A 16,909-nucleotide genomic window follows, 5' to 3' on the forward strand; every position below is an offset into this window, starting at 1 on the left:
TATAGTCTTTCAAATCAGGGTTTGCAATCAATCTTAGCTTGGTAACAAAGCATTCAATATTCACCGTTAGATGAAAACCTGATTAGATTCAATCTAATATTTCTCAACCGTTGGATCAAAAACTTAGCTTGTCACACACAAATGAAATGTCCAATTTTGGGTTTATGTAACCGTACCCAAACATTAACATTTGTTGGTTAAACAATAGTTAACCAATGGTTAGCCATATGATCACTTCCATATCAACCATATTCTTCTTCACCATAACTAGTCCAAATGACTCAAATGAACTAGTTAGAGAGTTGTTCAATTGCTTAGATCTTATGTAACTAAACAAGACACAATCCAAGAAAAAACGGTTTGATTCACTCGAATCGGTTCATGAACTTTATAGTCACGGTTTGCAAAAGCATTCCTTAGTTTATTTAAACATGAGTTCAAGAACAATCGGTTTTAGATATAACCAACTCAAGTTCGCGGACAGGGTTCGCGAACTTAAGCTCGTGGAAGGAGTACACAAACTCCAGCAAAAATTCTCTGGTTTGAGAACTTCGCTAGTTCGCTGACTGAGTTCGCGGACTTGGCTCACGCCACTTCCATTTCTCTTGATCGACAAAGTTCGCAAACTTTGGTTCAAGGAATAAGGACTTATACATATATGTGTTTCCACAACAATGCTTATATCCTACCAATGGTTATGTAATCTAAACTCTCATTTCAATCATTGAAACATTCTCAGAGGACGTTATATAACCGTTAATCACAGACCATTTTTCTTCAGAGAAATTTTCAAAATGATTGAAACATACATGATATTCGTCACTAGGTAAAGATGAATTTGGCTAAAGCGAAAGCTTACCAACACATATCTCGAGAAATAAATAGGCGAGATAAACTCGTCTCGAAATAGCAAATGTGTATGATGAAAGTCTATATCAAAATGACTTTTGTCTCAAGAGTAGGAGATAGAGTAAATAGACTTTTGAGTGATAGATAAGTTCAAGTCTCCACATACCTTTTAGTCGATGAAGATCCACCATTTCCTTGAGTAGTCCTTCGTCTTGTATGATAATTGCCATAAAGTCTTGAGCTCAACTACACTTTCTATCCTAGTACGAGACCTTTAGCTAAATAGGCTAGAAATCAAGACTTATAGTTTTGATCACTAACATTGACAAACATGCTTGAGATAGCAACACATGCGAGTTAGACCGAGCAATGCTCTAACACCAAATCTGGGTAATGCCACTCCAAATAAAACTATTTTTGATCTCTTATCTGATCTGAGCTGTAAATATAATATGTACACCAAAATAAAAGCCACATCTCCTCCAGATTTAAAAAACAATATGAAATGTTGCAGAGCAGAAAACAATAATCAAAGCTTACATAAACATAAAGTACATCCAAAGACTAAACTTTAAGTAAACTGGGGGCAAATATGTACATGACTAAATATAAAATCTACCCAATACCGACAGTTGTCCAGGTCCTACGAGTTAGAGCGCTTAGAGAGAACTTAGATCGAGGTCGGGCAGACGAGTCTTTAGTACGTGCAAGACTTAGAGGACATCATACTCTCATAATCAGGACGTGAAGACGAAGACCAAACGACGTGCACGATCTCAGTTATGGAACCACATCAAAGATGGTGATCGAAGACATAGCTAGAAGTCAAGACAGAGAGCCCACGACCTGGAGTAAGGGTCTCATAAGAAGGAGTACTACCCAGGTCGAGGAGATAATTCGAGAAGGAAGTGATGTTTGTGTGGATAATGACGACATCTCCATCTAGATTAATGCGGTTTCCAGTTGTAGACATGCTTTCCGCGTGATAGCTACCCTAGTATAAATATCCAGAATACTTGTAAACCAAGTATAATGTACACAACTTTTATTGATCAATAAAAAATACTTTTCAGTGATTCTCTCTCTTGGAACTTTCTGGACTGATAATCTGACTAACAAAGAAGATAACCACCGTCCATCCTAACTGGTGCAAATCGAGATAATCACCTGTAAGAATACCATAATTGATCAAGATTGGTGAACAACTAGACGAATCATCAGATCATAACTCTGTGTAGGTATGTATACGAAGTCTCTACTTCCGGGACACGATATAAGCATCTTCAATCGTTAAGCAATTCCTATGCGCACGACCAAATTAACGCCTCCCAATCCTTTGCAAAACTCAACCACACCCTCTTTCTTCCCCTTTTTCTCAGTCGTACCCTCTCTTGCCCTTCTATTAACCAAGACTGTAAATTACGTTCTAGTGTACAAATTTCTAATCTTACAAACAATGACTGCAAATAAGGTTTCCAACAGTGTTGACCATGAAAAACTTGAATTTTCAACTAAGTAAAACACTTACCTCATTATGAGGTCCTGATTCTTCATTCGATTCTTGAGATGAGAAATGATGAAAAGATTTACCATCAAAAAAATAAATCATCTCAAGATCTTGGGTTGTATTAACATTAAATAAATCTTGTAACTGGTCTTTATCAATTTCGTTCATCTCCTTGATTTGAATATGGTAGTCGAATAATAGTTTTTCTTCTCCTCAAAAAATCGATGTTTGAGATGATTCGAAAAGGAATAAGGAGAAGCCTTATTCCAAACACATATATATTAGTAGAAAGGGTAAAATAGGAAATAGAAGATATGCAGTTAAATGGCGCATTCAAGGATCAAAGCAATATTGTTTTTTTATCGGCTAGTCGCGCTACATGAGATTTTGTTGCGCAAACCATTTATCTTTATTAAGTTTTAAGGTGAACACCTGGCGCCAATCCAAGTCCGTTAGGGCATGGGGAACAAGTTACTTGGAGTCGATACTGACAAAATCACTCGACAGTTTGAGAGTAAGGGCTATGGGTAGGGATGCATTTACTCTCTCTCTTTCGAAATGAAATAGGAGATAGCTGAAGGAGTGACTCTCTCACCGTCATAAAATAAAAAGATGCACTGGACGGGCAAAAATATAACGCCTGGCTAGTAAAATCTTCCTTGAAGCATCCGATATGTCCCTTGGAGAACATCCGACAAAATTGTGACGAATCCGGGAAGCGGCTTCCCTCATTTTTATACACAAGCGTCTAATGTTCCCAACGTTTTTATGCACAAGCTCTGAACATCAGACGCTTCCCCATGAGCGGCTGTCATGTGACGCTTAAGGTCCCCTTTCACACTCTTTCGGATGGGAGAACGGGGGTCAAATTCTACCGTAGTGGCATCCAATTAGGTGTTTTGAAAGACTGTTGGGAAACTCTGCCTTGCTCTAAGAGCAAATCCTATGGATAGTGTCATCCTTTCAAATGAAGGAGTGCACTACTAATTTAAGCAGATTAGAGACTCCTACGGGTAGTCTTTATCCCACTTTTTCCCCAAACACGTTCACGCATTCGTTCAACTGAACAAGTGGTTGGTAGTGAAACACTAGACGAGGGACGGTCCCCGTCAAAAAAATTTGGAACTTTTTGAACTAGACGGGGGACAGTCCCCCGTCTAAGTAGCTTTTTTAGGTTTTGACGGGGGAAAGTCCCCCGTTTTAGGAGTTTTTTTAGTTTTTTTTTTTGACGGGAAAACTCCCCCGTTTTAGGAATTTTTTTAGTTTTTTTCTTTTTTGACGGAGGAAAGTCCCCCGTTTTAGGAGTTTTCTTAGTCTTTTTTTTTTTAACGGGTGAAAGTTCCCCGTTTAGTGTTCCCTTTCATTTTGCCCATAGTGACTTCACTCGTTCATATGAACGAGTCCTCTTTCATGTGAAAGAGTTAGTCTTCATTTGGGGATTACCCATAGGATATGCTCTAAGACGTGTCTATATGTAAGCACAGGCTCATTGCTATTTCAATAGTCCGAGAAATAGAGTAAGACTTGACCTAATACACCAGCTAATGACGTTATTACATTCGATTACAATGTAGTTGGACTCAAAGATCGAAAGATTGAAGAAGGTTCCTTTTCAGCTTATTCTTAACGCTAAAAAACCAAAACCAAACACTCCCCCAACTTCCACTTCGCGCTCTTCATCCGAAATTTATCAAACGGAAATCGATTTTTAATGTAAGGTTTCCTTTTTACTGATTGAATTTAAGGTCGAAGTTTTTTTTTTTAGATCTGTTTTTTCTGTTATGCCGTATTTAATTTTGCTTAGGTTTTTTTTTTTTTTTTTTTTGAAGCATTTTTTGCTTAGTTTGGGATATGTTCAGGTACAGATATTTAAGATAATAATCATCGGATAATAAAGAAAAGTTTGGTGAAGAATTTGGTTATTATCATTTATCAATTTATTGGTTCTATTTGTGCGTAATTTTCTATCAAGAACCAAAATCAGAGGTAAGACGACTGGTTAATGTATGTTTTTTACTTCCTTTTATGTGTTGAAATTTTTGGTACCTTTATTTGTCAAATTAATATGTTTGGGATTAGGATTATCGTTTGTTTCTCGATTCTTTTGTGTTAATCAATGAATTGTTAGTATACAGTTTCATTTCAGGTTTAAAGAGGTCATTTTGGTATGAAATTATGTTCTGTTGTGTCTGGGCATCATAAAGTATGTAAAAGATGAAGGGTTTGTTATTTCTAGGAATTTTGTTTGGGACTTCAATGGGGGCTGACTCAGTAATGCTATGAAGACATGGTGATAATAGTGCTTTGAGTCTATAAAACTGATTTTGTGGTTTTGGATTAATGATGGTTCGCTAGTCGTAAGTTAGCTACTTGTATGGTTTAGCATTCAATGTGTGGAGCTAGTCAGTGACTCTGTTTCAGCGTATTTGGTTCTACATAAAGATAGTGGATGGGTTCAAGCTAAGTTGTCCTATATATTTTCAGCCAAAGAACTGTTATGGAAGATTCATCTATGACGGCTGTTGAATTACTGCGGTCTCAGTTGATATCTGAAAGGTCTATATCCAAAACTGTGAGGGAAAGAGCTGAAGAATTGGCAAAACGGGTTAGTTTTATAAATCTACATTAGCCGTTTGTTGTTATAATTGACTGTACTTTGTGGTCTATATAGTATAGCTTCTTTGTACTTCTCTCATATCCACTGTTTCTTTTTAGCTGCATCTGTTTTGATTATGCAAGTCCCGAGTCTGATTTCAATTTCATGTGGCGATTTTACAATTTGCAATAGGTAATGGAACTGGAGAGGCAACTGAGATTTGTGAGTCTCCGAAGGAAGAAAGCTGAGAAGGCTGTCGAGGTGGTACTTTCAATTTTAAAGAGCAATGAGATTAGTGACTTTTCTGATGAATTGGATCCGAGTTCGGTGAAGGAAAGAAATGCTTGTGAAACTCTCACGGAAGAGAAAAGTTTCTCAACGTTGAAATCAAAGAGAAAAGAAAAAGAGGGACAGTCAGGCTGGGATCGTGAATCTTTTCACTCTATTGATAGAAGCATTTCTTGGGAAAGCTGCACTGGCAGTTCAGGTTCTCTTGGAAAGAAAAAAAACAGTAGTCAGACTAGGAGGAGGAGCCGGTCCTTTTCTATTGGTGGATCTTCTGCTAAACAACTGTTAGGTAAATCTTGCCGGCAGATGAAGCGAAGGGAAACAAGGTGATTTTAGAGTCTCTCTATGTTCCTTTTATTTCCTGTTCAAGTTCTTCGGAAAGTTTTCAGTATGTGTAAAACAGTGGTCCACCTTCTGGATGTCTTTAGGCCACTGATACAGTGTTGATATACCCACAAAACAAATGATGAATTTTAAGAGGATTATTAGCTGGTGTATTTCGTATAACTATCTGATCCATCGCATTCATTTTATCCGTGAGGGAAAATGACATAGACTCCTTGATGTAGGTTAAACGTGGTCATCTCTTTAGTTCCTTGTCTGATTCATGTATTGTAGGTAACCCCTATGCTGTACTCTCTACTTCAACTTGTAGGGGTGCTTGTTGCATCTGAGAACCGCCTATGTCATTCTTTCACACTGATTGTTTTTTCACTTGGCTGCATTTTTGTTTTTTTTGGTTATGTCCAACCTATTCTCATATTAGTTATAACTTATAGGCACAACACACATACATGATTCACATTTCTCATACCTTAGTTTTCTATTGCCAGATCAGCTTTGGCTGAGATAAGGGATGATTGCCAACTGCAAGAAAATGGAACCGATACCGAGTTTGGAGATATTTCCAGTGGGAGCAACAAGCCTGCAATTTTAAAAGAAAGTTTGAAAGGTAAAGTCTTTGTGGATCTGGATATGAAAAGATCACTTGAAAACCAGGCCCGGCTCATTGGTCACTATGAAGCCGAAGAAAATGCTCAAAGGGAATGGGAAGAGAAATTCCGGGAGAATAATAGCTGTACCCCGGTAAGTCACACTCATTGTTCTCTTTTATTATTGTAATTCTTAGTTAATTAAAAAGAATGTCTTACTCTTGTGAATGCTTTTCCTTTTGAAACTAGACAACTAGTAATCCAAGTACACGTTTTCTGGAATATTTGGCTTCTGAATGGACTGCAAGACCTCATTGCAGACACTCTCTGATGATTCAATACCTAGCTAGCCGCTTTTCCTTTTAAGGCCTTTTCTTGATTTGTCATTCCGAAGTTGTTATCCCAATCCTCTGTTCATTAAATAGCTGAAACAGTATCCTTCGAATTAGTGTCTGTTTCCATCTACAGAGGCTGTTAGATCCATTCTTGGAAGTTTAATTTTGATAAGCATGTACTCCTATCCATCTTGACCAATTTAAAATTATTAACTGAAATGTGAACATGTTCTTGGTGTACCTAAACTTAGATACTAACAATTATAGATATGACTCTGCATCTTGAATAGGATTCATGTGAACCTTGGAATCAGTCAGATGTCACAGATATGACTGAAGAAAGAGAGACCACGAAAGCTGAACGTGCCACACTATCTAATGGTATCAGACCAACAACGGAACCAGAAGATGTTTCCCACAGCGGGGAGGAAAAATTCAAAACACTTCCTAAAAGTTTCATGCCTACTTCAGTCCTAAACGCGGGGTGCTCGGATCAACAGTCCAACTGCTTGAGTTCAATGGAAAAGGGGTTAAATACTGATTACTCTGAATTTTCATTCTCTCACCACCAAGAATACACAGAAGCTAAAGCAAATGGAAAGCCGGAGCTAGATTGGCCGGATAGAAATTCGTCCAATCCAACTTCGTGTGGGTCATCTGAGAACCAGTTATCACAAGCTTTCCCTACGTCTAACACAAGTGGAAGCTCTTCCAGCAAAGGAGGATCCACAGGGAGGCAAAATGAACTCCAACTAGCAACTCATCATGAAGCAACCAAAGGCTTGGGGGATGTGTTGGAGTCATTACGACTTGCAAAATTGTCACTAAACCAGGAAATTAGTAGGCTGCCTTCGGGAAGCCATAGAAGACTGGTAGACAGTGCAAGAGACATTCCTATTCTGGCTATTAAGGCTGCGGATGTAACGGAGATGCCCATCGAATGTACTGGATTGTTTAGAGTACCTACTGTTTTTCAACCTGATCATTACTCTGTCCTTACACCTCGCTTGTGGAGTCCTCATGGAAAAGATACGAGGACTGATTTTTTGTGATTATCATTTAGTACGAGGACTGTAAAATGATTGAAAATTTAAGCTTCTCCAAGAATCCCGTCTATCGTCTATTTTGACATAGTCTGGACAAGGCCAAATGTTGCAGAATATGTGATTTGTTTTTTTGACAAAACTGTACTTGTGTATTATTGTATAATGAGCAAAAACTGCCTTTTTTCTATAAAATTCACGTTAAATCGACTTCAAAGAGACTCGACACTTTAGGAAGTAAAACATTTGCAAGAAAGAATTAATTTTGTTTTTCTTAGCACCACCCCAGCCAAAACGCAGGCATTCATCTCAATACGACCATTGGGCCCTTGTATATACCAGCTGAGTTGATACTAGAATTAGGATTAAGACCAGTGTGTATCTCAATCCATTCCATTAGGATTCATCATAGCACCGAAATCATACATATATTCTGGGAAACACCGTTCACCTTAGTCAACATGCGCAAACTTCAGTAACTCCGTATTCATCTTCTATATATATATTCATGTGATCGAACCTTGATAGATTTTGAGTTATCGTTGTCTATTATTACGACTTCACTGTCTCCATATTCATCTTCTGTATATATTCATGTGACCGAATCTTGATAGATTATGAGTATCGTTGTCCATTATTACAACTATCTGAGTAGAGCTTTGAATTCTTATATATGAACTTTAGTACGCTTGAGTGCAAATTCGTGCAAAGCAATTGGGTTCTTACGGGGTGACTCCTCCAATAGCTTAAGAATAAGTGGTCAACCATTGATATTGTTTAATATCATTCCTAGATTCTTCAACACCATATGGGATTATAAATAACTCGTCCACTAGGGACATCTAGGGGTTCAAAGGCTTGTTGCATATGCTAAGTGTAACCGTCTCCTCAACAAAAGGGAGTTGTATTTTAGAGTATGTTAGTTTGGTTAGGTAGTTTGCTTGAGGATTAGCAAAAGCCAAGTGTGGAGGAATTCAATAAGTGCTTAATTTGTATGTTTTGAGGGTCAATTTCATACTTGTTTTAGCTATATTTGTTGCGTATTACCTTGTATTATGATTGTTTTCTATTTTATGTCTTTTATTAGGTGAATCATCCAAAAGTATGTGGAAAGGCTACAAAAGTGCTAGGAAGTGAAGTACTATGTGTATTCAAGTGTCTAGTTCCCAAGAAGCGAAATATTATTATTTATTTTTTTTTGATCGGTAAAGAATTTGATGCTGGCGAGTTTCGAACTCAGGTCACTGGTATCATCACCCAGTGACTTTACCACTGTACTACAACATAGATATAAGTAGGACTCATTCGAACCTATAAGTTTTTATCATCATCTTGAAGAGAACGAAAATACGAAGACAACACAAAAAGGATGAGGTCATTCCGAGGTCGTATGAAGAATTTATGAGCAAAACGGTGAAACCGGATTTGGTTTATGTTGAACCTGTTTTAGGCCAGTGCGAAAAGAGAAAATAAGGATGTGTTTTGGGCTTGCCATGGACTTGAAATTAAGGTTTTTGACTGATTTTAAGGAGGTTAAGTATCCTGATCAGATAAAGATCAAGAAGAATTGGAAATACTTGATAATTACCATGTTTCCTAGTTGGATAGACATTAAGAGGAGGTTACAGAATCTTATATAAAAGGGAAGGGGGACCTAGATATAACTTTCACATTAGTTCTCTATAAAAAAAATTTCTTTCGTTGTACACTTGTACTATGTCTAGGTAATTATTTCTTTGATTAGGGATGATTTCGAAATCCTGAATAATGAAATTCTATTTTTTTTTTAAAGTTTATTTTGAGTTTAATTTTCTTGTCGATTGTATATATTATTTTCAATATAAATTATTATTGGGTTATTTAATTGGTCATTCAAATCAACCAAATTAATAATAATTCCTTCTACTAGTATTGGGTTGTGTGATAGTATAATTGTCACTCAATTCTTTACACAAGCAAGTACATCGCAAAATCTGACAGAGGGATTCTGTTAAGTGATTTTGTATAGAGACGACACTACTAAGCAGGCCGAGCTTATGCTTCTGATGCGAGGATCAACCTAATTCACATAATGTAAAGCGTCCGACTAATTTACATCTTGAGTGCGCTACTTCTTAGTGGGTTAGTTGGATAAAATCTGGTAGTCGAGCACTTTCCGAGGATAGTAGAGCTTATTGCTATTTTATGGTTGGTGACAAGAAATAAACGTATATTTTAAATTTAAGGTTTTGTTAACTTGTATACCTGTATACAGGTTAGGGACTAGTAAACAACTAATTTCTTGCATTGATTTTACAAGTTCGTATCAGAATTAGTGTAACTAATATAGGATAAATCAAAATACATTGTTTTCGGTACTGCCCTTGCAATTGTATAAAAATTTGGATTTAATCCTTAATTACGGTGGGACCCGGAGTCTTTTAGCCAACGAGTCTATCAATCTTCAGACTCTCTCTTTATTTTTTAATTGCACAAGCTCAACTTTGATTTTCAATTTTCATTAGAGTTTTTTTCTTTTCCTTTTTCTCCACAAGCACTGCTACCGGTTTCTTACGTTTTGAATCTTGAGTAATAAACATGATCTTGATGTCGATGATGGTGATAGTTTTTATCAATCCAATGATCCAATTTTGATTAATCTTGATACGGACGATGGTGATATTATAGATGAAGAGATCGGTACAAAATTGAGTTCTATCGAAAGTGGAAAATTACCACGAAGAATAACAAATCCTCAAACAGGGTAAAAATAAGGCGGATTCATTATGTTTGTTACTTGACATATTTAATGAAGATTGATTTTATTTATTTATTTCTATTATGGTTCGTCTGAGTATCTGTCGATTATCATACATATTAAGATGAAGATTAGCCGGAAAAAAAGACAGAGAAGAAGGCATAGAAAAGGGAAGTTAGACGAAGAAAACTCAGATCAGGAAAGAAATAACATTTGGTGATTTTTTAATTCGGCGGGGACTGTGTGGGGAATGTATTATTGTCATAGCAAAGCTTACTACGACGGATTAATCGTGGTGGTCAGTATAGCAGAAAATATTTAATAATCATTAATCGGTAAGGGTGGAACATGAATTTTCATTTCATCTGTAAATAAATCTCAATTTACCGAGAATTTTGCACTTTTAATGAACAATCCCTGAGTACAAGGTAAAAAGTAGAGTATTAAATATCCCTTATCTTATATACAGGGATATAAGTTAACATGACCCTTTAATTTAATTTCTTTTCAGCGACTTCAAAGGATTCCTTGATCGTTTTTCTTCTTATTGTTCTAAATCAATTTTATTATTTTCTCACAACTTTAAAATCTCCCTTTTATACTTCCAACAACTGGAAAATCTATGAACGAACTCCTAACTTTTATATTACCAGTTAATTGTGTGGAAAGAAGTGAATTAACTTTTTGTGTAATCAAGGCGCATCAGCTTCTCATATCCTTGTAATGTTCAAATATAACATTCTATCCTTCCCATACAACTTATCCAACGTCAATCTGGTTACTTCCAACTCCATCAACCGGCAGCGAGAAGAACCATTGTGAAGTACCTCACTGCGGTGGGCATTCCTGGTACCCAATCATTGTTCAAAATAGAATTCTGCAGATGTTGGGTCTGTGCCTGAGATGCAAGGTAGCAGTACTTCATAGTATCTGACATAGTAAGTATACCACAACCTCCATCTTTGATGGGAAGGGTGGCTAGTCGCTGCTGGACCAAGCCAAAACCGGCCCCATCTCCGACCACAAGGCGACGAAGATATTGCATGAGATAACCGTCAAAGCGGTCAGCAACAGTCGGTAACGCCGTGGGGAAAGTGGTGCGTAGAGCAAAATACAACCTCGATACCCCAGTACAACTGCGTAAAAGAAGGAGTTCACATTGAGGATTATGCAGCTCTTGAATCTTGTCCATAGGCTGAACGGTTTTATCTACCCTATGCATCACTGTATTGCTGCAGAAATTCGCATCTAAGCTGACTGGTCAGCCAAGCAGTTTCACACCATCCTTAGTCTTACCAATATCCGCAGGAAAGGCATTATCAGTATCCCTTCTCAGATCATATGAAGTCCAAAATAACTCCGTCTTCGAAATATTCAGATGCAACCCGTAGCCTGGTCCATCGTCTTGAAGAATCTTCAGAGCTTTGGAAACTTCCATCGTGTCTCCTTCTATGGTGCCGTCGTCCATATACCAAGCATGAAAATCAAGAGTACAGTTAGCTGCAATCTTCTCGACGAGCGGGTGCAAAGCCAAGGAAAATAATAGGGGACCGAGATGGTCACCCTGCTGCATACCTTGTGTCGAGGAGAGAAGGTGATCTCGATAATATAGCCTGGCGGGTTTCATATAACAAAATTCCACCCAGTATGAAATGCTAGGACATCGTGCACGTACCTCCCTAATGATAGTGGACCGATCAACAAGATTAAAAGCGTTCAAAAAATCTATTAGCAACATAGATTTTGTGTTATCGGATCCATGCAACTCAAGCAATCTATTTGCAGAGTGTAAAATTCCCTCCCCACCACATGGAATGCCAACACCATATTGGTAGCTGCCAAGGTAGGATTTCAGGTCCTTACAAACCGAGTTGGCGGCCAATTTGGAACATAATCTGCGCCATATGGTCCCTACCGCAATGGGTCTCAAACCACCCCTAGGTTTGAGCAATGGCGTCAAAGGTGCACTGGCAAAAAATTCACCGAGGATTGAAGGGCATTTACCTGCGAGCCATAGATTCACCACTCCAGTAATCGACTGCAACAAGTCATCAGCGATAGCAGCACTAGCCCACTCATAGCATCAAGTAGATGCTGAGCTCTGAGGCCGTCCCTACCACAAGACGTTCCCTTAGGGAAGCTTTTAAGCGCTGTGAGAACATCCTTATTATTATTATTATTAACAAAAGAATCAAATACAAGGTACAATGTCGATAGAGGGCAACCTAGCAACAAGTTGAGCCCCTACACCTTTTTGAATTGAAATACCTAATCTATAAAAAAAAGAATTACCTATTTTGTAATTGAGATCATAATTAGCTATACAATTTCTCAACCTCTTCAAAAAGAAACACCATGTCTTCACTAAGTTCGCCTAAAGTGGAGAAAGCAAGAACGCCAAAACCAAACCCATGAGCAGATACCTTATCCAAATATTTCTCCCTCTTGCGTGAAATAACATTAGAAATGGCGACACCCGGAACGAAAGTTCGACCATGAATACCGGAAAAAGGTGAAACACCCGTAACATCAAAACAAAAATCTTGACCGTTAACCCAATTACATACAAGAATGTCGGCCGGTTTCAAATCCTTACCATCATACGATGAGAGCCCAAGATTGACCTCTTTTCTATCTGGAACTCCAGCCTTGTAAAATATATCCGAAACAATATCCTAACAAAATCATGTCTAAACTTTACGCCCACCTTACTTGCACAATGAAGAGCATGATCACCATAAACATCCATTTTCCTCTTACAACAAGCACAAACATCAATAGTATTAAACATAGGTATTCCAAGTCTATAACTAACAACTTCCCTGAATTGACGAGGTCCAAGTGTCTGATTAAGCCCACATATTGGTATAACTTTGAGGTAATCCTGAGCGTGATCAAGCCTATTGCTTTGCCAAAGTATAGTATCATGTTCTGACATAACAAATTTGGAAGGCATATCTTTCTTAACAACCTCAAAATACTGTATTTCCAAAGATTTCATAGGACGTGTGGCAATAGTGTTGATATTGAAAGAAGATAGCTCACATACCTGCATGAACAATGACAAGGCACGCTGAAAGCAAAGGCTTATCTCAGATTCCGGTGGAAGATTAAGGATGATATCCTGCAGGTTTCTTGTTTGATAACAAGAAGCAAGAAAGCAGTATTTACTCGTATCTTCTATCGTGTGAACTCCCAAACCCCCATCCCTCATTGGCAGCGTAGCAATACGTTGTTGAAGGAGCCCAAACCCTGCACCATCTCCTGTAACAATATGCTGCAGAAATTGTATCAAGGGACGATCATAACAAGAAATAATTTGTTGAAGAGCCTCAGGTTGGGTATTTCTCAGACTGAAATACAGCTTTGAAACACCTGCACAACTACGTAATAGTAATAACTCACTCTGCGGGTCATGTAATTGCTTTACAGACCCCATGAGTTGTAAAGTTTTATCAATTTATGCTTCACAAGGTCACTGCAAAACTGCAGATTACAACTCACCGGCCCTCCCAACAGCTTAACACCACGAGTAGGTCTACTAATGTTAGCTGGAAAGACTCCGTCAGCTTGAATTCTAGGATCAACGCAGGGCCAAAATAACTCTGTCTTGCGAACATTAAGATGTAGCCCACGGCTACTGCCTTCCGCCTGAATTATCGACAACGCTTTAGCTACTTCCATACTATCACCAGCAATGGTACCATCATCAAGGTACCATGCATGAAAATCCAGTTTGCACTGTCCTGAAATCATGTTCACTAGAGGGTGAAGAACCAAGGAAAATAATAGAGGACCCAACGGATCCCCTTGTTGGACCCCACAAGCAGATGAAAGTACAACCTCATTATAATAGAGTCTTGCTGGAGATGCATAACAAAACTCCACCCATCTGGAGATACTAGGGCATCTAAGTCTAACTTCCTGAATTAACTTGGTTCGATCAACCATATTAAAAGCATTAGAGAAGTCAATTAGAAGCATGGACATAGTATTTTGTGTACCTTTCATCTCCAAAAGCCTGTTAGTAGCGTGAAGAATACCTTCTGCTCCACAGGAAACCCCAACCCCGAACTGATGATCCCCTAGATATAAAGAAAAATCCTTACAAACAGATTTAGTAGCTAGCTTCGAACATAATCTTCGCCAAATTGTACCAACAACAATTGGTCGTATCCCACCTCCAGGCTTGAGAAGAGGAGTTAAGGGAGCACTCACAATGTACTCCCCTAAAGCAGATGGACATTGTCCAGCCAACCATAAATTGACTACCCCCGTAATGGATGTTAAAATCTCATCACTCATAGCAGCAGCCGCACCACTCAAAGCATCTAAGAGATGCTGAGCCCTAAGCCCATCTCTGCCACATGTCGTGCCTTTAGGAAAACTCTTCAAGGCATCAAGGACAACTTTAGAATCAACATACAAAGCAGCATCTTCAACTGGTTTAGGGGGGATAGATGGTGGTGGAGCATTTGGGTGTTTTTGGATAAGCTCTTGTAGAGTGTCTGCATTGTCCAGAGCTATACCATCGGAGGATAAGACCTTCACAGCTGCAGTGTAACATCCTTGACTCAATTTCTTCTTACATGCTTGCACATTAAGGTTAGAAGACTTCTTCTTCTTGTTTGATTTACAGACTTGCTGCCTCTTCTCGGATTCAACCAAAAGTTGTTCAATGAGATGAACACACCCACCACTTTCCTTCCACTGAACCAAAGCTTGGTGGATACTATCCATCTGAAGCTTCTTTCTAATTCCAACCCTCTCTTCCCTTGAGTTCTTAGGCATATAAAGATTTAAGGTGCATATTGGCAACAATAAAAGATGTAACCATGATGCTAAATCTGTAGGATTAGATAATACCTTATCCAACGCGATCTTTAAAGTCCTTGAAAAATGAAGCCTGCATGGTGGGGGGATGCTAGCAATGGTTGTGAACCGCTTCTGATAAACAAGATTTAGTAAATCTAAGTTGAGGACAACATCTGTGACGTCATCTCGCACAACTGATGGAATTGTGTCAGGGGTTTCAAGAGGTTTCACAATTCCATGAATGAGAAATTCCACAGAATTACCAGTAAGTGGTCCAACAGTGACATCACCTACATGAGACGCACATGATTTCTTCCAAGCCTTTATATGCATACATGGCGCGCACAACCACATCTGCAACTGATTTAGTGTTCGTTCCCAAGCTTCATAAACTATTCTGCTAGATCTGATTCTCTCCCTGCAAGCATGTTGACACTCTGTATTTGGTAGATGTCTATCACGCAAATGCATGTAAAAACCCGACTTGTTGTATCCATTACCACCAGTCCCATTAGAACACCCATCAAATTTTTTGAAAGGACACTGAATACGTACACCATTGGTCATGGTTAGTTTGTCAGTACTCAAGATACAAGGAACCTTACCATTCTGAGATGAGGTGGATGAAGTCTGAGGCAACGGCGACGAACGAGATGTAAAATCCACGACTTCATCTTCATCTTCATCTATGTGTTGAATTCTCGGAGTGTATGAGGTTGCAGATCGAGTTGTAGGCATTGATCTTGAAATACAAGAAACTCTGATATGCACTAAAACACCTCCTTCAGATAAAACACACTCAGACTATTTCAACAGTATAACCTTCACAAACTCTCAAATCTTCACAGTTACAAAACAAAGAAACATGGCCAACTAGGAGTTAAGGAATGGGAGATTAAGGATTCAAATTAGGCAAACCCCAATCGAAAACTTAAAATGCCATTCATTGACCCACTAATTAAGAAAAAAAAAACAAACCTTCACAGGAAAACTTCCAAAGCTGCTCAAAGAATACCTTCCCACTGAGAAAACCCCCTTACTACAACAAAACCTTCAAATTTCTACAGGAAACTCCCCACACACAAAATACTCAAAGAAACTGCTTAACTAAACCTTTCTCAAAGAACAGAAGTGAGCAATTGGAGTTTCAACACTTCTAATTATGTGGAAACATTCACAAAGCATAAAACTAAACCAATTACTATAATGTGCTAACCCTGAAACTTGGACCCACACACCCCTACTGCTGTATCAACAACCACTTTCACAACAACAAAATATCAAAGCTCAAAATTGATTTTTACTAACACCTCTATGAAAATCTGTGATAATAAACACCCAAAGCAAAATCTGTGATAAAAAAAAAACACCCAGAGTGAAGAAACCACTTACAGAACCAGGTGGTGGTTAAACTTCTTAAGAAATCAGAACAACACTTACAGACAAAGAAAAACCAGGTTAAAGAAACCACTTATAGAACTCAGGTGGTGGTTAAACTCCTTAAGAAATCTCTACCCACTGAAACTCTTGCTTCAACCAATGAAAAAACCCCTCTTCAAACTGAGAAAATCAATCTTCAAACCCCTGATTGAACCAACAAAGAAGAGTAACAGAACACCAAACGGAAGCTTCAAAACACCAATTAGCTCTGACTACTACCAAAGAAATACCCCTCTTTAACCTGGGAGAAACCAGACTTCAAAACCCTTAATTGAATCTGCAAAGAAGATTTACAGAACAAATAATTTAATCCTCACACTCTGAAACCCCTAATAGAATCTGCAGGGAAGACTTCACTTCAAATTTC

General features: G+C 38.3%; 1 protein-coding gene across 9 annotated transcripts; it reads left to right on the top strand.

Annotated features, from left to right (window-relative positions):
• Positions 1-3,899: 3,899 nt before the first annotated feature.
• Positions 3,900-7,745, top strand: LOC113310327. 9 transcript variants are annotated; one of them, XM_026558952.1, is made up of 6 exons: positions 3,901-4,069; positions 4,186-4,342; positions 4,492-4,961; positions 5,145-5,566; positions 6,074-6,326; positions 6,798-7,745. In XM_026558952.1, the coding sequence occupies exons 3-6, from the start codon at positions 4,854-4,856 to the stop codon at positions 7,557-7,559; spliced, it is 1,545 nt and encodes a 514-aa protein (XP_026414737.1). In that variant the 5' UTR covers positions 3,901-4,069; positions 4,186-4,342; positions 4,492-4,853; the 3' UTR covers positions 7,560-7,745. The 9 variants fall into 9 exon arrangements, with proteins under 9 accessions (XP_026414745.1, XP_026414737.1, XP_026414739.1 ...); XM_026558954.1 differs by having other exon boundaries at positions 4,503-4,961; XM_026558955.1 differs by having other exon boundaries at positions 4,593-4,961.
• Positions 7,746-16,909: the final 9,164 nt, after the last annotated feature.

Source organism: Papaver somniferum, chromosome 9 (assembly GCF_003573695.1).
Source record: "Papaver somniferum cultivar HN1 chromosome 9, ASM357369v1, whole genome shotgun sequence".
Taxonomy (NCBI): Eukaryota; Viridiplantae; Streptophyta; class Magnoliopsida; order Ranunculales; family Papaveraceae; genus Papaver; species Papaver somniferum.

Bases quoted from the DNA above. Each gene is read 5' to 3' on its own strand.
- LOC113310327 (XM_026558960.1), top strand. From the start codon at position 4,854: ATGGAAGATTCATCTATGACGGCTGTTGAATTACTGCGGTCTCAGTTG. The intron at 4,962-5,144 runs GTTAGTTTTATA...AATTTGCAATAG, and splicing joins CTGAAGAATTGGCAAAACGG to GTAATGGAACTGGAGAGGCA. The intron at 5,567-6,073 runs GTGATTTTAGAG...TTCTATTGCCAG, and splicing joins ATGAAGCGAAGGGAAACAAG to ATCAGCTTTGGCTGAGATAA.